The sequence below is a fragment of the Pseudophryne corroboree genome, chromosome 6 (assembly GCF_028390025.1).
Source record: "Pseudophryne corroboree isolate aPseCor3 chromosome 6, aPseCor3.hap2, whole genome shotgun sequence".
NCBI classification, from domain to species: Eukaryota; Metazoa; Chordata; class Amphibia; order Anura; family Myobatrachidae; genus Pseudophryne; species Pseudophryne corroboree.
Window position 1 is genome coordinate 131,461,980 of NC_086449.1, and position 24,480 is coordinate 131,486,459.

At 48.0% G+C, this 24,480-nt stretch overlaps 1 protein-coding gene across 2 annotated transcripts in view; it reads right to left on the minus strand.

The window, feature by feature from the left end:
* PPP2R2A (protein phosphatase 2 regulatory subunit Balpha) overlaps positions 1 to 23,179 on the minus strand; it is a 71,274-nt gene extending 48,095 nt beyond the window's left edge. The window contains exons 1-2 of one of the 2 annotated variants that reach the window (XM_063931849.1): positions 23,021 to 23,179; positions 16,377 to 16,451 (exon numbers count right to left, since the gene is read on the minus strand). In XM_063931849.1, coding sequence (XP_063787919.1) covers positions 16,377 to 16,426 — 50 coding nt within the window. In that variant the 5' untranslated portion in view covers positions 16,427 to 16,451; positions 23,021 to 23,179. The remainder of the gene's footprint in view (positions 1 to 16,376; positions 16,452 to 23,020) is intronic. The other variant, XM_063931850.1, reaches the window with a different exon arrangement.
* Between the last annotated feature and the right edge of the window lie 1,301 nt (positions 23,180 to 24,480).

A 24,480-nucleotide genomic window follows, 5' to 3' on the forward strand; every position in this document is an offset into this window, starting at 1 on the left:
ATCTTGGGCGGCTGCCCGAGGGGTCTCGGCTTTACAACTTTGCCGAGCGGCTATTTAGTCAGGGGCAAACACGTTTGTAAAATCCTACAAATTTGATACCCTGGCTAAGGAGGACCTGGAGTTCTCTCATTCGGTGCTGCAGAGTCATCCGCACTCTCCCGCCCGTTTGGGAGCTTTGGTATAATCCCCATGGTCCTTTCAGGAACCCCAGCATCCACTAGGACGATAGAGAAAATAAGAATTTACTTACCGATAATTCTATTTCTCGGAGTCCGTAGTGGATGCTGGGCGCCCATCCCAAGTGCGGATTATCTGCATTACTTGTACATAGTTACAAAAATCGGGTTATTATTGTTGTGAGCCATCTTTTCAGAGGCTCCGCTGTTATCATACTGTTAACTGGGTTCAGATCACAGGTTGTACAGTGTGATTGGTGTGGCTGGTATGAGTCTTACCCGGGATTCATAAATCCTTCCTTATTGTGTACGCTCGTCCGGGCACAGTACCTAACTGAGGCTTGGAGGAGGGTCATAGGGGGAGGAGCCAGTGCACACCACCTGATCCTAAAGCTTTACTTTTTGTGCCCTGTCTCCTGCGGAGCCGCTATTCCCCATGGTCCTTTCAGGAACCCCAGCATCCACTACAGACTCCGAGAAATAGAATTATCGGTAAGTAAATTCTTATTTTTGTCTTGTGGGAGGAAAAATAAGAATTTACTTACCGATAATTCTATTTCTCGGAGTCCGTAGTGGATGCTGGGGTTCCTGAAAGGACCATGGGGAATAGCGGCTCCGCAGGAGACAGGGCACAAAAAAGTAAAGCTTTTACCAGATCAGGTGGTGTGCACTGGCTCCTCCCCCTATGACCCTCCTCCAGACTCCAGTTAGGTACTGTGCCCGGACGAGCGTACACAATAAGGGAGGCAATTTGAATCCCGGGTAAGACTCATACCAGCCACACCAATCACACCGTACAACTTGTGATCTAAACCCAGTTAACAGTATGATAACAGAAAGAGCCTCTTAAAGATGGCTCCTTAACAATATAACCCGAATTTGTTAACAATAACTATGTACAGTATTGCAGATAATCCGCACTTGGGATGGGCGCCCAGCATCCACTACGGACTCCGAGAAATAGAATTATCGGTAAGTAAATTCTTATTTTCTCTATCGTCCTAAGTGGATGCTGGGGTTCCTGAAAGGACCATGGGGATTATACCAAAGCTCCCAAACGGGCGGGAGAGTGCGGATGACTCTGCAGCACCGAATGAGAGAATTCCAAGTCCTCTTTTGCCAGGGTATCAAATTTGTAGAATTTTACAAACGTGTTTTCCCCCGACCACGTAGCTGCTCGACAGAATTGTAATGCCGAGACCCCTCGGGCAGCCGCCCAAGATGAGCCCACCTTCCTTGTGGAATGGGCCTTAACAGATTTAGGCTGTGGCAGGCCTGCCACAGAATGAGCAAGTTGAATTGTGTTACAAATCCAACGAGCAATCGTCTGCTTAGAAGCAGGGGCACCCAACTTGTTGGGTGCATATAGTATCAACAGCGAGTCAGATTTTCTGACTTCAGCCGTCCTTGAAATGTATATTTTTAAGGCTCTGACAACGTCCAACAACTTGGAGTCCTCCAAGTCGCCAGTGGCCGCAGGCACCACAATAGGTTGGTTCAGGTGAAACGCTGATACCACCTTAGGGAGAAAATGCGGACGAGTCCTCAGTTCTGCCCTATCCGAATGGAAGATTAGATAAGGGCTTTTATAAGATAAAGCCGCCAATTTAGATACTCTCCTGGCGGAAGCCAGGGCCAGTAACATAGTCACTTTCCATGTGAGATATTTAAAATCCACCTTTTTCAATGGTTCAAACCAATGGGATTTGAGGAAATCTAAAACTACATTTAGATCCCACGGTGCCACCGGAGGCACCACAGGAGGCTGTATATGCAGTACTCCTTTAACAAAAGTCTGTACCTCAGGAACTGAGGCCAATTCTTTTTGGAAGAATATTGACAGGGCCGAAATTTGAACCTTAATAGATCTCAATTTGAGACCCATAGACAATCCTGATTGTAGGAAATGTAGGAAACGACCCAGTTGAAATTCCTCCGTCGGAACACTCCGATCCTCGCACCACGCGACATATTTTCGCCAAATGCGGTGATAATGTTTCGCGGTGACTTCCTTCCTTGCCTTAATCAAGGTAGGAATGACTTCTTCTGGAATGCCTTTCCCTTTTAGGATCTGGCGTTCAACCGCCATGCCGTCAAACGCAGCCGCGGTAAGTCTTGAAAGAGACAGGGACCCTGTTGTAGCAGGTCCCTTCTCAGAAGTAGAGGGCACGGGTCGTCCGTGACCAACTCTTGAAGTTCCGGGTACCAAGTCCTTCTTGGCCAATCCGGAGCCACTAGTATTGTTCTTACTCCTCCTCACCGTATAATCTTCAATACCTTTGGTATGAGAGGCAGAGGAGGAAACACATATACTGATTTGTACACCCAAGGTGTTACCAGTGCGTCCACAGCTATTGCCTGTGGATCTCTTGACCTGGCGCAATACTTGTCCAGTTTCTTGTTGAGGCGAGACGCCATCATGTCTACCATTGGTCTTTCCCAACAGTTTATTAGCATGTGGAAGACTTCTGGATGAAGACCCCCCTCTCCCGGGTGAATATCGTGTCTGCTGAGGAAGTCTGCTTCCCAGTTGTCCACGCCCGGGAAGAACACTGCTGACAGTGCTATTACGTGATTCTCCGCCCAGCGAAGAATCTTGGCAGCTTCTGCCATTGCACTCCTGCTTCTTGTGCCGCCCTGTCTGTTTACATGGGCGACCGCCGTGATGTTGTCCGACTGAATCAACACCGGTTTTCCTTGCAGGAGTGGTTCCGCCTGGCTTAGAGCATTTTAGATTGCTCTTAGTACCAGAATGTTTATGTGAAGAGACTTTTCCAGGTTCGTCCATACCCCCTGGAAGTTTCTTCCTTGTGTGACTGCTCCCCAACCTCTCAGGCTGGCGTCCGTGGTCACCAGGATCAAATCCTGTATGCCGAATCTGCGGCCCTCCAATAGATGAGCCTTTTGCAACCACCACAGAAGATATACCCTTGTCCTTGGCGACAGGGTTATTCGCAGGTGCATCTGAGGATGCGACCCTGACCATTTGTCCAACAGATCCCTTTGGAAAATTCTTGCATGGAATCTGCCGAATGGAATTGCTTCGTAAAAAGCCACCATTTTTCCCAGGACTCTTGTGCATTGATGTACAGACACCTTTCCTGGTTTTAGGAGGTTCCTGACAGGTCGGATAACTCCTTGGCTTTTTCCTCGGGAAGAAAAACCTTTTTCTGAACCGTGTCCAGAATCATCCCTAGGAACAGCAGACGTATCGTCGGAAAACAGCTGCGATTCTTGGAATATTTAGAATCCAGTCGTGCCGTCGAAGAACTACTTTAGATAGTGCTCTTCCGACCTCCAACTGTTCTCTGGAACTTGCCCTTTTTAGGTCGTGCAAGTAAGGGATAATTTAGATGCCTTTTTTCTTTGAAGAAACATCTTTTCGGCCATTACCTTGGTAAAAAGGCCCGGGGTGCCGTGGATAATTCAAACGGCATCGTCTGAAACTGATATTGACAGTTCTGTACCACGAACCAGAGGTACCCTTGATGAGAAGGACAAAATTTGGACATGGAGGTAATCCTTGATGTCCAGGGACACCATATAGTCCCCTTTTTTCCGGTTCGCTATCACTGCTCTGAGTGACTTTATCTCGATTTGAACCTTTTATGTAAGTGTTCAAAACATTTTAGATTTAGACTATGTGTCACCAAGCCGTCTGGCTTCAGTACCACAATATAGTGTGGAAAAATAATACCCTTTTCCTTGTCGTAGGAGGGGTACTTTGATTATCACCTGCTGGATATACCGCTTGTGAATTGTTTCCAATGCTGCCTCCCTGTCGGAGGGAGCCGTTGGTAAAGCAGACTTCAGGAACCTGCGAGGAGAAGATGTCTCGACTCTCCAATCTTTACCCCTGGGATAATACTCGTACGATCTAGGGGTCAACTTGCGAGTGATCCCACTGCGCCCTGAGACTCTTGAGACTACCCCCCCACCTTGAGTCCGCTTGCACGGCCCCAGCGTCATGCTGAGGACTTGGCAGACGCGGTGGAGGGCTTCTTTTCCTGGGAAAGGGCTGCCTGCTGCAGTCTACTTCCCTTACCTCTATGTCTGGGCAGATATGACTGGCCTTTTGCCTGCATGCCCTCATGGGAAAGGAAAGATTGAGGCTGAAAAGACGGTGTCTTTTTTAGCTGAGATGTAACTTGGGGTAAAAAAGGTTGGATTTCCCAGCTGTTGCTGTGGTCCCCAGGTCCGATGGACCGACCCCCAAATAACTCCTTCCCTTTATACAGCAATACTTCCATCTGCCGTATGGGATCTGTATCACCTGACCACTGTCGTGTCCCTGACATCTTCTGGGAGATATGGACAACGCACTTATCTTGATGCCAGAGAGCAAATATCCCTCTGTGCATCTCACATACATATATATAGAATGCATCCTATTAAATGCTCTACATGAATAAAATATTTTCAGTCAGGGAATCCGACCAAGCCAACCCAGCACTGCATCTCCAGGCTGATGGCGATCGCTGGTCGCAGTATAACCACCGTATGTGTGTATATACTTTTTAGGATATTTTTCCAGCTTCCTATCAGCTGGCTCCTTGAGGGCGGCCGTATCTGGAGACGGTAACGCCACTTGATAAGCGTGTGAGCGCCTTATCACCCTAAGGGGTGTTTCCCAACGTACCCTAATTTCTGGCGGGAAAGGGTATAACGCCAATATTTGCTATCGGGGTAACCCTACGCATCATCACACACTTCATTTTATTTTATCTGATTCAGGAAAAACTACAGGTAGTTTTTTCCACTCCCACATAATACCCTTTCTTGTGGTACTTGTAGTATCAGAAACACGTAACACCTCCTTCATTGCCCTTAACGTGTGGCCCTAATGAGAAATACGTTTGTTTATTCACCGTCGACACTGTATTCAGTGTCCGTGTCTGTGTCTGTGTCGACCGACTGAGGTAAATGGGCGTTTTTAAAACCCCTGACGGTGTTTCTGAGCCGCCTGGACCGGTCCTAATAGATTGTCGGCCGTCTCATGTCGTCAACCGACCCACGTAATTCTCTAAATAAGCCATCCATTCCGGTGTCGACTCCCTAGAGAGTGACATCACCATTACAGGCAATTTCTCCGCCTCCTCACCAACATCGTCCTCATACATGTCGACACACACGTGCCGACACACAGCACACACACCGGGAATGCTCTGACAGAGGACAGGACCCACTAGCCCTTTGGGGAGACAGAGGGAGAGTCTGCCAGCACACACCAAAAACGCTATAATTATATAGGGACAACCTTATATAAGTGTTTCTCCCTTATAGCATCTTTTATATATATACAATATCGCCAAAATCAGTGCCCCCCCTCTCTGTTTTAACCCTGTTTCTGTAGTGCAGTGCAGGGGAGAGCCTGGGAGCCTTCTCTCCAGTTTTTCTGTGAGAGAAAATGGCGCTGTGTGCTGAGGAGATAGGCCCCGCCCCTTTTACGGCGGGCTCGTCTCCCGCTATTTTTGAAGTTAGGCAGGGGTTAAATATCTCCATATAGCCTCTGTGGGCTATATGTGAGGTATTTTTTGCCTCTAATAAGGTTTTTATTTGCCTCTCAGAGCGCCCCCCCCAGCGCTCTGCACCCTCAGTGACTGTTGTGTGAAGTGTGCTGAGAGGAAAATGGCGCACAGCTGCAGTGCTGTGCGCTACCTTTATGAAGACTCAGGAGTCTTCAGCCGCCGATTTTGGACCTCTTCTCTCTTCAGCGTCTGCAAGGGGGCCGGCGGCGCGGCTCCGGTGACCATCCAGGCTGTACCTGTGATCGTCCCTCTGGAGCTAGTGTCCAGTAGCCAAGCAGCAAATCCACTCTGCACGCAGGTGAGTTCACTACTTCTCCCCTAAGTCCCTCGTTGCAGTGATCCTGTTGCCAGCAGGACTCACTGTAAAGTAAAAAACCTAAGCTAAACTTTCTCTAAGCAGCTCTTTAGGAGAGCCACCTAGATTGCACCCTTCTCGTTCGGGCACAAAATCTAACTGGAGTCTGGAGGAGGGTCATAGGGGGAGGAGCCAGTGCACACCACCTGATCTGGTAAAAGCTTTACTTTTTTGTGCCCTGTCTCCTGCGGAGCCGCTATTCCCCATGGTCCTTTCAGGAACCCCAGCATCCACTTAGGACGATAGAGAAAATGACTGCTCATTATTAGCATCCTCCAGTGGGAGCTGTAACACATCCCGAATAGCCAATATGAGGGGTTCAATACCCTGTGTAGGTGTGGCGTCCCCACTTACGGGAACCACATCATCCTGTATATCATCATCAGTATCTGATAGTGCAGGTAAAGCGCGTTTTTGTGCACCTGCAGTAGACAGGGTGGGAGTTTAGCAGCTAGATTTAACACTGCTTGTTGCTGTTCCTGAGGTTTATTGGCATTTGCAGTGAGTTGAGATGACATATCAGACATCATAGTTTTAATAGCCCCCAGCCAGACGGGCTCTTGACTGTCCCCCACATCGTTATCAGCATTTTGTGATGACTGACTACACTGCTCACATGATATGGAGCCAGATGAGATAGGGGAGAATCTAGCATTACATACACTGCATAACTTCTGTTTACCATTGCGAAGAAGAAAAACAGGTACAATACACATACAACACAGCCTCAAAAAATAAGAATTTACTTACCGATAATTCTATTTCTCGTAGTCCGTAGTGGATGCTGGGAACTCCGTAAGGACCATGGGGAATAGCGGCTCCGCAGGAGACTGGGCACAAAAAGAAAGCTTTAGGACTACCTGGTGTGCACTGGCTCCTCCCCCTATGACCCTCCTCCAAGCCTCAGTTAGGATACTGTGCCCGGACGAACGTACACAATAAGGAAGGATTTTGAATCCCGGGTAAGACTCCTACCAGCCACACCAATCACACCGTACAACTTGTGATATGAAACCCAGTTAACAGCATGATAACAGAGGAGCCTCTGAATAGATGGCTCACAACAAGAACCCGATTAGTTAACAATAACTATGTACAAGTATTGCAGACAATCCGCACTTGGGATGGGCGCCCAGCATCCACTACGGACTACGAGAAATAGAATTATCGGTAAGTAAATTCTTATTTTCTCTGACGTCCTAGTGGATGCTGGGAACTCCGTAAGGACCATGGGGATTATACCAAAGCTCCCAAACAGGCGGGAGAGTGCGGATGACTCTGCAGCACCGAATGAGAGAACTCCAGGTCCTCCTCAGCCAGGGTATCAAATTCATAGAATTTTGCAAACGTGTTTGCCCCTGACCAAGTAGCTGCTCGGCAAAGTTGTAAAGCCGAGACCCCTCGGGCAGCCGCCCAAGATGAGCCCACCTTCCTTGTGGAATGGGCTTTTATTGATTTAGGCTGCGGTCATCCTACCGCAGAATGCGCCAGCTGAATAGTGCTACAAATCCAGCGCGCAATAGACTGCTTAGAAGCAGGAGCACCCAGCTTGTTGGGTGCCATCAGGATAAACAGCGAGTCAGTTTTCCTGACTCCAGCCGTCAGTTCCTAGTAGCCGCAGGCACCACAATAGGTTGGATCAAGTGAAAACCTGAGACCACCTTTGGGAGAAACTGAGGACGAGTCCTCAACTCTGCCCTATCCATATAGAAAATCAGATAAGGGCTTTTACATGACAAAGCCGCCAATTCTGACACACGCCTGGCCAAGGCCAACAGCATGACCACTTTCCACGCGAGATACTTTAGCTCCATGGTTTTAAGTGGCTCAACCAATGCGACTTTAGGAAATCCAACACCACGTTGAGATCCAAAAAGAGCCACAGGAGGCACAAAAGGAGGCTGAATATGTAGTACTCCTTTAACCAAAGTCTGAACTTCAGGCAGTGAAGCCAGTTCTTTCTGGAAGAAAATCGACAGAGCCGAAATCTGGACCTTGATGGACCCCAATTTGAGGCCCAAACGTCACCCCTGCTTGCAGGAATCGACATAGTTGAAATTCCTCCGTCGGGGCCTTCATGGCCTCCCACCAAGCAACAAATTTTCGCCAAACGCGGCGATAATGTCTTGCGGTGACATCCTTCCTGGCTATGATCAGGGTAGGGATGACTTCCTTCGGAATACCCTTTTCCTTTAGGATCCGGTGTTCTACCGCCATGCCGTCAAACGCAGCCGCGGTAAGTCTTGGAACAGACAGGGTCCCTGCTGCAGCAGGTCTTGTCTAAGCGGCAGAGGCCAAGGGTCCTCTGCCAGCATCTCTTGAAATTTCCGGGTACCAAGCTCTTCATGGCCAATCCGGAACCCCGAGTATGGTTTTCACTCCTCGCCTTCTTATTATTCTCAGTACCTTGGGTATGAGAGGTAGAGGAGGAGACACAAACCGACTGGTACACCCACGGTGTCACTAGAGCGTCCCCAGCGATCGCCTGAGGGTCCCTTGACCAGGCGCAATATCTTTTCAACTTCTTGTTGAGGCGGGACGCCATCATGTCCACCCGTGGTCATTCCCAACGGTTTACCCGCATTTGGAAAACTTCTGAATGAAGTCCCCATTCTCCTGGGTGTAGGTCGCCCATCGGAGAATCCTTGTGGCTTCTGCCATCGCCATCCTGCTTCTTGTGCCGCCCTGTCTGTTTACATGGGCGACCGCCGTGATGTCGTCTGATTGGATCAGTACCGGCTGGTTCTGAAGCAGGGGCCTTGCTTGGCTTAGGGTATTGTAAAAGGCCCTTAGCTGCAGAATATTTATGTGAAGCGAAATCTCCTTGGAAATTTCTTCCCTGTGTGACTGCACCCCAGCCCCGAAGGCTGGCATCCGTGGTCACCAGGACCCAGTCCTGTATTCCGAATCTGCGGCCCTCTAGTAGATGAGCCCTCTGCAGCCACCACAGCAGCGACACCCTGTTTCTTGCTGACAGGGTTATCCGCTGTTGTATCTGTAGATGGGACCCGTACCTTTAGTCCCACAGGTCCCACTGGAACGTCCTTGCGTGGAGTCTTCCGAATGGAATTATGCTTCGTACGAAGCTACCATTTTTCCCAGGACCCGTGTGCATTGATGTACCGACACCTGTCCTGGTTTTAGGATGTCTCTGACTAGAGATGACAACTCCTCGGCTTTTTCCACTGGAAGAAACACTCTTTTCTGGTCTGCGTTCAGAAACATTCCCAGGAACAGAAGACGTGTCGTCGGGACCAGCTGTGACTTTGGAATATTGAGAATCCAGTCGTGCTGTTGTAGCACTTCCCGAGAGAGTGCTACCCCCACTACCAACTGTTCTTTGGACCTCGCCTTTATCAGGAGATCGTCTAAGTACGGGATAATAAAAACTTCCTTGTTGCGAAGGAGTATCATCACTTCTGCCATTACCTAGGTAAAGACCTTCGGTGCCGTGGACAACTCCACCGGCCGCGTCTGGAACTGATAGTGACAGTCCTGTACCACATATCTGAGGTACTCCTGGTGAGGAGGGTAAATGGGGACATGCAGGTACGCATCCTTGATGTCCAGGGAGACCCTGTAATCCCCCTCGTCCAGGCTCGTAATATCCGCCCTGAGCGATTTCATCTTGAACTTGAATCTTCTGATATAAAAGTTCAAGTATTTTAATTTCAAGATGGGTCTCACCGAAACGTTTCGGTACCACAACCACTGTGGAATAGTAACCCCTTCCTTGCTGAAGGAGGGGCACCTTGACAATCACTTGTTGTGATTATAGTGTTGAATATCCACCAACACCATCTCCCTGGCAGAGGGAGGTGCCGGTAAGGCAGATTTTAGGAAACGGCGGGGGGAAGAACGTCTCGAACTCCAGCCTGTACCCCTGAGATACTACTTGAAGGACCCAGGGATCCATGTGAGAGAGCCCACTGTCCGCTGAAATTTCTGAGACGGGCCCCCACCGTACCCGGGTCCGCCTGAGCAGCCCCCGCACCATGCTGTGGACCTACCGGACGCAGGGAGGACTTCTGCTCTTGGGAACTAGCTGTGTGTTGCAGCTTTTTCCTCTGCCTTTGCCTCTCGGCAGAAAGGATGAGCCTCTAGCCCTCTTGCTTTTCTGGGGCCGAAAGGACTGTACTTGATGATACGGTGCTTTCTTTTGTTGTGGGGTAGCCTGTGGCAAAAAAATCGATTTCCCAACAGTAGCTGTGGAAACGAGGTCTGAAAAACCATCCCCAAACAGTTTTACCCCCTTATAGGGCAACTTCCATGTGCCGATTCGAGTCGGCATCGCCTGACCATTGCCAAGTCCATAACCCCCGTCTGGACCTAGCGCTTATTTTTGATGCCAGCCGGCAAATATCCCTCTGTGCATCACGCATGTATAAGACCATGTCTTTTATATGCTCTATTTTCAGCAAAATATTGTCCCTATCCATAGTTATTTTCCGACAGGGAATCTGACCACGCAGCGGGAGCACTGCACATCCATGCCGAAGCAACGGCTGGTCGCAATATAATGCCCTAGTGTGTGACTATATCTTATAGGGTAACCTCCTGCTTTCTATCAGCAGGTCCCTTCAGGGCAGCCGTATCCGGAGACGGTAGTGCCACCTTTTCTGATAAGCGTGTAAGCGCTGTATCTACCCTATGGGGTGTTTCCCCGCGTGACCTATCCTCTGGCGGGAAAGGGTACGCTGCCAATAACCGTTTTAGAAATTATCAATTTCTTACCGGGGGAAGACCACTCTTCCTCACACACACCTCATTTAATTTCTCAGATGCAGGAAAAACTACTAATAGTTTTCTCTCACCAAACACAATACCCTTTTATGTGGTACCTGGGGTATAATCATAAATGTGTAATAAATTTTTCATTGCCTCAATCCTGTAACGGGTGGACCTATTTGGAGGGTACACCAGTCTCATCGACGTCGACACTGGAGTCAGTATCCGTGTCGACACCTGTGTCTGTTATCTGAGGTAGCGGGCGATTTTAGAGCCCCCCATGACATTTGAGACGCTGGAACAGGCACAAGCTGAGTAGCTGGCTGTTCTGTGTCGTCGACCTTTTATGTAAGGAGTTGACACTTTCACGTAATCCTTCCATAAGTTCAACCACACCGGTGTCGACCCCGCAGGGGGTGACAACATATTTACAGGCATTCGCTCCGCCTCCACCTCATTATCCTCCACATACCTGTCGACACAGCCGTACCGACACACAGCACACACACAGGGAATGCTCTGATAGAGGACAGGACCCCACAAAGCCCTTTGGGGAGACAGAGGGAGAGTATGCCAGCACACACCAGGGCGCTATATATCACAGGGATAGCACCTATAAAAAGTATTTTCCCTTATAGCTGCATATATATATATGTATACTGCGCCTAAATTGTGCCCCCCCTCTCTTTTTAACCCTTTCTGTAGTGTATTAACTGCAGGGGAGAGCCAGGGAGCTTCCCTCCAACGGAGCTGTGAGGGGAAAATGGCGCCAGTGTGCTAAGATAGGCTCCGCCCCTTTTTCGCGGACTTTTCTCCCGCATTTTTATGGATTCTGGCAGGGGTTAATGTACATCCATATAGCCCTGGGGGTTATATGTGATGTATTTTTGCCAGCCAAGGTGTTAATATTGCTGCTCAGGGCGCCCCCCCCCAGCGCCCTGCACCCATCAGTGACCGCAGTGTGAGGTGTGCATGAGGAGCAATGGCGCACAGCAGCAGTGCTGTGCGCTACCTTGATGAAGACTGATGTCTTCTGCCGCCGATTTTCCGGACCTCTTCTTGCTTCTGGCTCTGTAAGGGGGCCGGCGGCGCGGCTCTGGGACCGGACTCCGAGGCTGGGCCTGTGTTCGATCCCTCTGGAGCTAATGGTGTCCAGTAGCCTAAGAAGCCCAAGCTGGCTGCAAGCAGGCAGGTTCGCTTCTTCTCCCTTTAGTCCCTCGATGCAGTGAGCCTGTTGCCAGCAGGTCTCACTGAAAATAAAAAACCTAAAATTAACTTTTATCTAAGAAGCTCAGGAGAGCCCCCTAGATTGCACCCTGCTCGGTCGGGCACAAAAATCTAACTGGGGCTTGGAGGAGGGTCATAGGGGGAGGAGCCAGTGCACACCAGGTAGTCCTAAAGCTTTCTTTTTGTGCCCAGTCTCCTGCGGAGCCGCTATTCCCCATGGTCCTTACGGAGTTCCCAGCATCCACTAGGACGTCAGAGAAACAATACAAGCCTGCCCTATTGCATGTGAGGAAACACAGGAGAGAGGACACCAGTGCACCCAACGCTGCACAGCCCCAGTGAGGCTGTCAGCGTTTTTCATATACATAACCAACAGTGAGAGTGTCTTATGAAAATTCCCAGAGGAATGATATTTGTGCACAATATAGTGGCTCTCCCCCTCTACACCCGGTACCAGTGATCCAGCGTGTGACCGTTATGGAGGAGCTGTATGAGGCTGCTGCTGCTTACGCAGAGGAAGGCACCAAAATGCAGCTGAGCCCGCTCTGATGTAGCTCCGCCCCGCGTAATTACACAGTAGCTCCGGAGCCATATTTATACTGGCAATGTCTCAGTATGTTTGTAGCCTCACATAAATGGTTGGTACAAGAATATTTAGCCAGTCTCACGCAGGGGCTACAGCGGGTCCCCGCCCAGGAGGGACCCGTACGCCTTAACCGCGCTTCTGACGCACAGTGAACCGGGGGGGACCCCCCTAGCTTGGTCCCCGGTGTGTACTCACCACCGACGATCACCTTCAGGCAGCGTTAGGGGTGTGCGGTATGCTGCATCTGCGACAGCCAAGGCGCCATGCCATGCTGAACAAACAGCCCCTTAGGACAGTGGTCTGCAGCGGGGAAGCAGCTCTGCACCCCAAGAGGCCAGTGACCGCCCCCCTTAACTCCCACGGTACAGGTGTGCTGTTGCCCAAACAGCATACCGAAAGAAATAAAAGTTTAAAAGAAATTGAAGAAAACTCTCTGGAGCTGCAGGGTGTGCATCCTCTCCTGAGGGCACTATTTCATAAACTGACCTGTAGGAGGAGGCATAGAGTGGGGGAGCCAGCACACCCAGTTGAAGAAATTTAAAGTGCACTGGCTCCTTTGGACCCATCTATACCCCATCGTACTAATCAGTCCCCAATATCCCTTATGGATGCTAGAGAAATAGGCAAAATACTTCTCATACATCTATAAATGTAATCATAAAACACACACTGAGGTTATGAAACTAACCGTCTTGTTCAAGTATGGTTAATCACTGCACAAATATACATACTTATCTATCTCTAATAAATGTATGTATATTATATATATATATTTATATTACACACACACACACACACACACCCTAACCAAAACTTAAGATCCGTTTAGCACGACAAGAGCTATAATTAATGGGCCCCCAGGACAACTGCATTTTCCCCCTTAGACGTTTCTCCAGTAATCCCACAGAAGAGTACTGCAGGCAGCCTATTGCACCATCCTTTAGCCAAAAATGCAGATTACACAGAATAGCTCACACTCAACTGCATTGCAAAAGTAAATTCGATGTCACATTTTTCAAGTCATTGTCTTTCAAAGCATGGGATCTTTTACGCATATAAAAGGACTACAAATAGTATTCACAATTATATAAGGCAACTTAAAAGTTTACTAGCTCTTTCAGAAGTATTTAAGGAAGCAGAAAAGTAAATACTATTGTTTGCATTATCTACCCTACAAGCATCATTAATGACTTAGCTGTCCATAAAGAGATTTAGAGCCCTTTCACATGTGCATAAAAACAGATATTACATGAAGGCGTACTATAAACCATCTGGAGTAATTCTTGACTCCTCTCTGTCCTTCAAACCACACATTCAGTACCTCTCACAACTGCCGATTCCATCTCAAAAACATTTCCAGGATCAGACCCTCTCACCCAGGATGCTACTAATGGGCCCTACACACTTTGCGATCCGCCACGAGCTGCCAGACGGCGGATACGGCCGACGGGCGACCCGGCGGTGGGGGGCAGTGAAGTTTCTTCACTCTCTCCCCCCCCCCCCCCCCCCCCCGTCTCCATAGCAGTGCAGGCAAATATGGATAAGATTGTCCATATTGGCCTGCATGCACAAGCGACGGGGCACCAGCGACGAACGAGCGCAGGGCCGCGCATCGTTCATCGCTGGTGCCTCCACACTGAAAGATATAAACGGTATCTCGTTCATTAATGAATGAGATCGTTCATATCCTTCAGTGTTATCGTGTAGTGTGTAGGGCCCATAAGACACTGATCATCTTCAGATTGGACTACTGTAATGTCCTCCTTTCTGGCCTCCCTGACATACACCTCTCTCCACTTCAATCTATCCTCAATGCTACTGCCGGTCTCACATTCCTTATCAAACACACTACATCCACCTCCCCTGTCTTACAAGCTCTTCACTGTCTCCCCTTCCCATTCAGTATCCAATTCAAGCGTCTCACACTCGCCTTCAAAGCCCTTACCCAGTCCTCTCCCATTTACATCTCTGACCTTATCTCTCTATATTCTCCCATCCATCCTCTTCCCTCTATGCCAGCGTTTTTCAACCGCTGTGCCGCGGCACACTAGTGTGCCGCCAGCGATTGTCAGGTGTGCCTCAGCCTGCCGCTCACCAGAGATGCCCTGCACAGTGCTCCGCCGCCGCCCGCCAGAGATACATGGGTCCTTCTCCTGCCGTCGTGCACAGGCAGCACAGTCAGCTCTCCTGCTGCCCAGTCCGTGACCTATGGTGACGTGCTGATAGGTCACTCATGGTAAGTCTCATTCCCGCCCACGCTTGGTGCTGGTGTCTGCTGCAGCGTGCGGACTGCCCTGCACATCCTAATCCAGCTCAGATATACAGGACTTCGGGCTGACATTACAGAGGGGGCTGAGAGTACTATTACATGGGGTACCAGTGTGTGTGCCATTACTGTGTGTATGGGGGGGGTAGTGTGGAATTATTGTGGGGGCCAGTGTGTTTGATAAATGTTCAGGTCAATGTATTTGATATCTGTGGGGACTAATGTGTTTTTTTCCCCCCATGGGTAACCGATAGCGTGCCTTGGGAATTTTAAAGTCTTGTTAGGTGTGCCGCGAGTCTAGAAAGGTTGAAAATCACTGATCTACGCTAATGTGCACCGCCTCTCCTGCCAACCGATTATCACCTCCCACTACTACCGCCAGATTTTGCACGTGCTGCTCCCTATCTCTGGAATTCTCTACCTCTATCCCCTTTGCCCCTTTCACATCGCACAAATAACCCGGTATCGACACGGCATATTGCCGTGTCGAAACGGGTCAGTGTGCGATGTGAAAGCTCCTTTGGTGAATTAGCGTGTCGCCTGACCCGGTAATTCAACCCGGTAAAAAAGAAGGGTTATTACCGGGTTGAATACCGGGTCAGGTGCAGTGTGAATGGGAGCCGTTCCGATGCGACACGGCTCCCATTCACAGCATAGGCAGAGACGGCGCAGGACATGAGCTCATCTCCCAGCACCGCCTCCACCCCCGCTGCTATGGCAACCGACCCGGTATATTGCCGGGTCGGAAAGCCAGCAAAGGAGCACAAATGCCGGATCCCACCCGGTAAGGACACGTTTCTCTTACCGGGTGGGATCCGGCATTTGCGATCTGAAACCAGCATTAGACTCTCCACCTCTCTACAGAACTTCAAACAGGCTCTCAAGACCCACTTCTTCACCAAACCCAGACAACTGTCCTCCTAACCTGTTTCACCTTGTCTGTCAGCCCTTCACCTTTAAGATTGTAAATTTGCAAGAGGAGGGCCTTCTCCCCTCATGTGCCTTTCTTTTCTTACTTACACTATCTTATACTCCATACTCCTGTTGATGGCACCTAACCCCTGGTTTTCTGTATATACCTTGTACTAGTCCTGTAAGTGTTTTTTTCTTCTTCTTGGTTTGATTACTTATGTACTGTAATTGGCGCTTCGGATCTCATGTGGCACCATATAAATAAAAGTTAGAATTATTTTTATTAATAAAAATCTGCAAATGCTACGTAAACAAAACTATGTGGGTTTTTATACTTTTTTGGTGAGCAACGTTATTGTAAAAGTTAGATTTGGGCCAATAACATTCTGGATTTCTATAAAAATGTGTATATAGCTTTAAACCAACCCAGGTGCTGACCCTGTGGAGACAATGGACCCGGAAGAAGAAATACATCTAAAACTATGTATAGGTTATAATTATATATAGAGAAGAAGAAGAAGAAAAAACAGCACCCTACGCATTTTATTGTTAGTGCTTATTAAACATACAGGTTCAAAGAGAACAATTTGTGCTTTACCTTCGGATACATCGTCCTCCACTGCTCCCTTCACCTGAGAAAAACACCATTGAATATCATTGCCTCCGCCAGCTCCTGAAACAAAATATTAAATATTACATGTAGCAGACAAGAAGAGAAGACTGGAAACTGACAGATACAATAATAATGAGTTTGCAGCCATCAACAGAAGGATTAATGGGTACAATACTGGGGTTGGTAATCTCAGGGTACGCTTAGGATAGAGGTAGATAGCTGCTATCAGCGCTTCCAACCTAGGCATCTATGTATGGGTGAGGAGGACACATGACCCAAATTATTATTTGTCTATGGAGCTGCTAAACGTGGAGCGGAAACATGGCATGTCAACCTTCCCCAACGCAGTGGGACATGTAACCTGCCTAGGAAACTAGATAAGAAACACGCAGCAAATGAAACCACAGATCACCTTTGCAGTTATCCTATGCCATGCGGTGTGGCCAGACAATGGGATATCTGCCATACTACTAGTAGTGGCAGTACCACACTTATTTTAAAGACAGGACATATTAATGTGTCAAAGATGTTCAAGCACCCTGAAATTTCATACCATGCAATAAAGAGTTCCAGAACAACACATCAAAAATAGAAACAGCTCTATATTAACGAGCTGTCAGCGTTATCTTGTAAGATGTTGCATTAGTTAAGCATTGTGTAAATAGAGCCCCTTCTGTGGTACAGAAACGAAAACCGGAGTCAGTGGGCCGGATTCAGATCATACCACACCCGCTATCTCCAGTCTAAAGTGACAGGAGATAGAGGGGCGATATTCAAATGTGCCCCACTACCGCACTCATTACAGTCTGCCTAAACCCGACTAAAGTAATGGGCACGATCGTCAGAGACCCGTTTGGGCGCCCAACTGGGTCTCTTTACACGCATTTCAGCTCGCTCCGGGGGTAGCGAGCTGAAATGAAGTTGTCGCGCCCGTCAGCAGTAACATTAGAATACCACCGGCAGGCGTAATAGGAGGCGGGAGGGACGTATATTTGACTCCTGCCCAGTCAGTCAGTATGCAGAACAAAAGGACATTTTCCCACAAAACTATAGGAGTGCAGGACAAGTTATTTTGTTGCAGAAAAAATAAATAGCTGCCATATAATGGTTAACCCAACGGGACAGGTTCTCAAACATGGTCATCGAGGCACCCCAACGGGCAGATTTTAGGTATATCTATGGCACAGCACATATGGTTAAATCAAACTGACTGAGCTACTAATTAAGTCACCTGCAGCCAAGCATGGTGAAACTTAAAACCTGGACCGTTGAGGTGTCTTAAGGACCGCATTTGAGAACCTCTGGATTAACCATTACAGGGTGGGGATAAGTCATTTTGCCAAATCGCTTCTTTACATTGGGTTGGGTACGGGATCCCAGCGGTCAGTATACAGACGCCGGGATCCCGACCGCCAGAATGCCGCCAGGGTGGCGGGCGCAACGAAGCGCCTTGCGAGTTAGAGTTCTATTCCCACTCCATAGGTGTCGTGGACACCCAGGAGTCGGAATAGCTGTGGTGCCGCTGCCGGCATTCTGGCGGTCGGGATCCCGGCGTCTGTATTCTGACCGCCGGCATCCTGACTACATCCCGCTACATTTATTATCTATTATTTCAGAAATTCCCAAAGGCAGTCCTCAAGGCATCCTAACGGTCCAGCGACTAGGACACATGAGGAGACTGTGCGGATTAATTTGAAATATGACATAATATATATTTATATTGTGTGTGACAGAGTTTGCATACAGGGCACAACAGAACTTGTATTGGAAAAAAGCAGCGACTGCTACATTGTAGCACTTCGTATACACATACGGAGACTCAATCGCACACAGATATACAAGTGTCATAATTAATCAGCACAGTCTCCTGGTGCATCGTAGTGACATTGTGTTGGGATTAAGATGCATTTTTGGCAATAAAGCAGTAAAAAATTTTAACCGCCCGCCTCTAAAAGATTCTCACGCGACCTGGCGTGCCAAAAGAGGCTGTTCGACGTAATTGCAGCAAATGAGGACGTAACTATAGGCATAAACAGAGCACACAAAACAAGGAAACAAATGCAAAAGACTTGCATTACAAAACATTCGAGAACACACACATATATCTACCTATACACACACAGGTTGATTATCCCTTATCCAAAATCCCACATTTTTGGGTCCCCTACTGAAATAATGACATATGTATTATATACATTAGATTTATAAATAATATATATAATATTTATGTTATTATCTCAGTAGGGGACCCAAAAATGTGGGATTTGGAATAAGGGATACGATAGATAGATAGATAGATAGATAGATAGATAGATAGATAGATAGATAGATAGATAGATAGATAGATAGATAGATAGATAGATAGATAGATAGATAGATATTGCCATAAAATGGGAGATACTCTTTCAGCAAATTAGACTGTACCTATGAAGATTATACTTTACAGGACTAAGTAAAAACTGCTTGCTAGATGACACCCATTATTTTCCTTTTGAGTTATTTTATCCTCATGCAAACCACAAACAGTAAAGAGCTTGGTGACCCAAAGAAGCATTAATGCCACACTATAGCCAATGTGTCTGAAACTATTTTATATTAGAGGAAAAAAAAAAAAGAAAAAAAAAAGAAGGATTGGTGTCTACAGATGCAGAGGACAGACATGACCAAACAAGAAATGGAAAGTTCCCACTTCCAGACAAAAAGGGAACAGCAGTGAGAAAGCTAGCTACACTATCGCTTCTACCCTGGACGTAGAGACTGTGCAGAAGAGGCTACCCAGAAATACTGCTCTCGGAGAAAACTTCAGGAACATCGATTGCATCTGGGGACACGGCTGCCATTCGCAGGATCCCTCTGCCGCCCACACACTAAAGAGTTACTAGTTCCGCCGATACAGGAAGGAGCAAATGTCTCAATCTCCTCGCCCCTCAAGAGGTGCGCGCAGAAACCAAACTCAGCCGTGTAATAACATGCCCAACACAACCATGGTGCAGGTCTCAGGAGGTAGCGGGCAGGACCAAGAAAGGGGAGAGTGATATAATACCAGGCAATAGGAGCTGCTGCTTGGAGTACACCATGGGCAGTGATTGATGTGCTTTGTCAGGATGTGCTGAAAGGATGCAGTGATGCTGTGCTGGGGAAGGGGGGGGCTAGGACTACAGCACAATGTATGAAACAGACAGAGGGAGGACCTCCCCACAGGAAGAAAATGCAGGGGTGGTAGGAGCAGGCATCCGGTTCAGAGAAAGGTTTTCTGAATCTCTCATTCCAAGATGCAATAGAAATCCCTAGATGTGCCGTGGCTGGGAGAGGTCACAAAGGAAATGGGGATTCCAGATACAAAAGCGGAAAACACACAAATGCATCCCATGGGAACTATCTATCTTATAGGAAAGGCCAACTCAAAGGCTAGGACAGTTACTTCAGGGGTTAGGAACGCTTACAAAACAGATAGCCAACTGCAGAAAAGCAACTGCACTGGACATAGGACACAAGTCATGGTGTACAAGCACAGGAAGCCCCTGAGGGCTTTGGAAAGAATTACATTCCTGGACAGGAAATGCTTGGCTGCTGTGCAATACTTAATACATGCATTTAATAGGTATGATATCAATTAAAACCAAGACATACATCTAATTCTCAAGTATATAAGTAATTTATAAGTACTAATTATTCCCCTAATATTCAGCACCACAATTCTCACAGAGCAAAAACAACCCTATAAGTAGCAGCTGGATTAAGGGTCACAAAGATTAAACACTGTGACTGTAAATTGTTCTAAAGGGCACAAGTACCTTACTGAGAAATTCAGACTCTAGGTACATACACACTGTGAGATTCGGGCTAACCCCGATTCTCACTGTGCGACGGGGACTAGGTCGGTATCGCAAGCATGTAATGACTGTGCTTGCGATACTGGCTTTGTCCGATTTTGGCCAAGTATCAATTTTTACTATCTTTTCTACGAGATAGGCAAAATTGACTTGCCTGCACAGTCTATCTAGACTTGCGAAGCCGACCGCACGAGACCACATTGGCATCACATGGCGACTTTCACCTTGCGATCGGCACTAACTTTCCTTACAATTTTGACTATATAGTCAAAATCGTAAGAAAAAATCTCACTGTGTGTACACACCTTCTGTCTGACATGCAAGTACACTGTGCCTATACGTCATCCTTGGGCTGTTATAATATAGTGGACAGGGTGGCGCTTCTATTTGTCCACATGTTTTATGATTGGCAGCCACCAGCACTGGTTCTGCCTATAATATTGAGCAGAAATAATAGAATTTGGTCCTGGACATGCACCCGTGGCACCCAGTTTGAGAAACACGGTTCTAAGGGTTATTAAAAAAAAAACAACAACTTAAAACTGTGTATGCAATAAAAAAGAATACATACTATGGGAGGAATTCAAATGCCCATCTAAAGTGATTGAGGGGCGATAATCAAATGCCCCCCCTTACCGCGCCCATTATACTTGGGTTTAGGTGCGCAAAGTCCCTATACCAGACTAAAGTAATGGGCGCGAGCGTGAAAAGACCCGCTTGGGCACCCAAACGGGTCTCTTTCCGTGCCTTATAGCTCGCTGAAATTAACTTGTCACGCCAGTCTTCAGCAACAATAGGATACTGCCGGCAGGCGTTATCAAGTGCGGGAGGGAGGGACATTTGAATCCGGCCCTATGGGGTCGACTCAATTTAGCAGCAGTTGAATAGTGCCGGGAATTATCTCCCGGCGCTAGTCAACACAGCGACTAGTTACCCTCAATTGTCGAGAATTCTTCTCTCAGCCCCGGGGGGTGAGAGAAGAAAACCGAGAAAAGAGCTGCCGCAAGGCTGATTCTGTCGGGAATCAGCATCACCGCGGGTAGTTAAGTCGGAGAATGCTCGTTTTCCCGACAAAACTACCTGTTAAGTCGGCGAGAACGGGCATTCTCCGACTTAACTTTAGCTGAATTGAATAGCGTTGGGAGCTAATTCCCGGCGCTATTCAACTGTTGCTGAATTGAATCGACCCCTATGTGTATATAAAATGATGTGTGTATGTAGTTGGGGGGGGGAGCATGGGTTGTGGGCTGGCCTCATCCAGGGAGCAATAAAAAGGGTAACAACGTTAATAGCTATACACATTTAGGGGGCGATACAATCCCAAGCGATGTGCCCCCAAAGATCACTGCGCTACTCAGCTGTGCACATTGCCTATTACAGTATTCTGCATAACACTAAAAGTCTTGCGCACCTCCATGGGATGGCAGGGAACACTGTGAAAAGCCCCTTTAAAAAGGAACAAGAGGTAATTAAATCAGTATCATACTTGAAACATGCCATAATATTAAATCAACAAAACATTCCACTACTCTTATTACTCAAAAACACAGACATTCAAGGGAGGGTCAAACCTCAGAATTAACTTTTCACTTAATAACCTTCCTCATATTAGCGATGGATGTGGTATTTTGCCACAATGCTCAGCAACATCATTAAAAATAAGGCACGGAGCACAGTATGACACATACATGTCACTGCCCAGAAACCAGTTTCTGCAGCGTGCGCATTATTAAAAGTGTAGGTAGATGTTGGGATAAGTCTTAACAAGAGTTCATACAGCAGTCTTGCAACACAAGCCCAATATGCCATTACTATTGGGCTGCGGAGTAATGATCTGCAATGCACTAAGTTCAGAAGAAAGAGGATAGATTTTATATATATATATATATATATATATATATATATATATATATATATATATTTTTATATATATATATATATATATATATATACATACATACACACACACACGCAAATATATGCCTATGACAGGCAACAACCCAGGAGTAGCAGTGATATACGCAGTATTCCATCTTTATTGTGCGTTTTGCAATTTATTAGCACAGTGCTGTCAGTAGACACAAAATTTGAGTGTGCTCTATGCACTGCTGCCCCAGTGTTATCCCAGAGGGTGTACCCGGGCACTGAATGCACCTGCTTTAGGTGGATGGCACTCAGTGTGATGGTATAAGGCAGTGATGGGGAACCGTTGCCAAGACAACTGCTGTTGAACTACACATCCCAGCATGCCCTGCTACAGTTTTAGCAGGCCAAATAGCAAAACTGTAGCAGGACATATGGGAAAGGTCCTCTCCACGAAGGTAAACTAGACGCTACCCAAAGGTTCCCTATCACTGGTATAAGGTGTGTGCAGTAGGTCACGGGCAGTGGTTCATCAGGGACTTGTAGTGCCACAGTGACTGTATAGCCACAGGTGTCCGAGGTCTCTGTTACAGCACCAACAAATGTACTTACTAGGATGGATAGATGGATAGATAGATAGATATTAAGGACTGCCGCCGCTGCATAGAGGGTGAGCACAGGGCTGGTGGCAGGCTGGCCCCATTCATACACAGGCTGCAGGGAAGCCGCTGATCACACACATCTGCAGGGAGTGCTGGGGACATAGAGGGCAGGGACGCTGCACGGATGGAAGAGCTGGGACACCGGTCACTGAGCAGCGCATCCCCCGGCTCCCCGCACACCCGGCGGCTGCACATACACATCACACACAGGAAGACCTTCCCTTCCCCCCAATGCCCCCGCCATGCTCCCCGCCCGCTGCTTCTCTCTCACCCGCCATGCTGCGCCCTGGCCACTGCTGGTCCCGGGCTCCGGATGGAGGCGGATACCGGGGAGGCCGCTGCCCGGGGCGGGAGGACCGGACTCTGAGGCCGCGGCTTCAAGATGGAGGCCGCAAACACGGTGACGTCAGTGGGCAAGGAGCGGGGGAGGACCTGTCCGGGGGGCGGAACTGGTGTGTGTGACGTCATCACGTCGGAGGAGGGAGAGGGCGGGCGGCAGACGCAGATGATGCTGCTGCTTTCAGTTCGTGAGTGACCGTGTTCATTCATTTCAGCCTGACTTTGAGAGTGACTGGCTGCTCCCCAATGTATATCACCCATGTCACCAGTACATTATAAACACACAGAAAAAGAAGCCATTTCCTGGGTGCACTGAGAGCCTAATAATTACAATTTGTTATATAAAACATATTTTATTGTTATCATTTAAAATTTTCAGCCATATGAAATATATAAAAATAGAGTAAGATAGGTGAAAAAAGATTCAGAAATTGTGATTTTAAAATAAATGTCTTTTCCACAGACACTGCTGCTGCTATGTTGAAGATTTTTCTTCTAATAAAGGCATAATAGCCCCCGCTACTATTGAAAGCTATGTTTATAGGATTCTGCTGACTTCCAGTATTACTGTTCAGCAGTCATCAGTAGTTCTTACTTTCTCTGACGTCCTAGTGGATGCTGGGAACTCCGAAAGGACCATGGGGAATAGCGGCTCCGCAGGAGACTGGGCACAACTAAAGAAAGCTTTTAGGTCACCTGGTGTGCACTGGCTCCTCCCACTATGACCCTCCTCCAAGCCTCAGTTAGATTTTGTGCCCGGCCGAGGTTCGATGCACACTAGGGGCTCTCCTGAGCTTCTAGAAAGAAAGTATATAATTAGGTTTTTTATTTTACAGTGAGACCTGCTGGCAACAGGCTCACTGCAGCGAGGGACTAAGGGGAGAAGAAGCGAACCTACCTGCTTGCAGCTAGCTTGGGCTTCTTAGGCTACTGGACACCATTAGCTTCAGAGGGACCGACCGCATGGAACTGGCCTTGGTGTTCGGTCCCGGAGCCGCGCCCCCGTCCCCCTTACAGAGCCAGAAGTAAGAAGAGGTCCGGAAAATCGGCGGCAGAAGACATCAGTCTTCACCAAGGTAGCGCACAGCACTGCAGCTGTGCGCCATTGCTCCTCATACACACTTCACACTCCGGTCACTGAGGGTGCAGGGCGCTAGGGGGGGGGGGGGGGGGCCCTGAGCAGCAATAAAAAGACCTTGGCTGGCAAAAATACCACAATATATAGCCCCAGAGGCTATATATGTGATAATTACCCCTGCCAGAATCCATAAAAAAGCGGGAGGATAGTCCGCGAAAAAGGGGCGGAGCTATCTCCTTCAGCACACTGGCGCCATTTCTCCCTCACAGCTCCGCTGGAAGGAAGCTCCCTGGCTCTCCCCTGCAGTCTACACT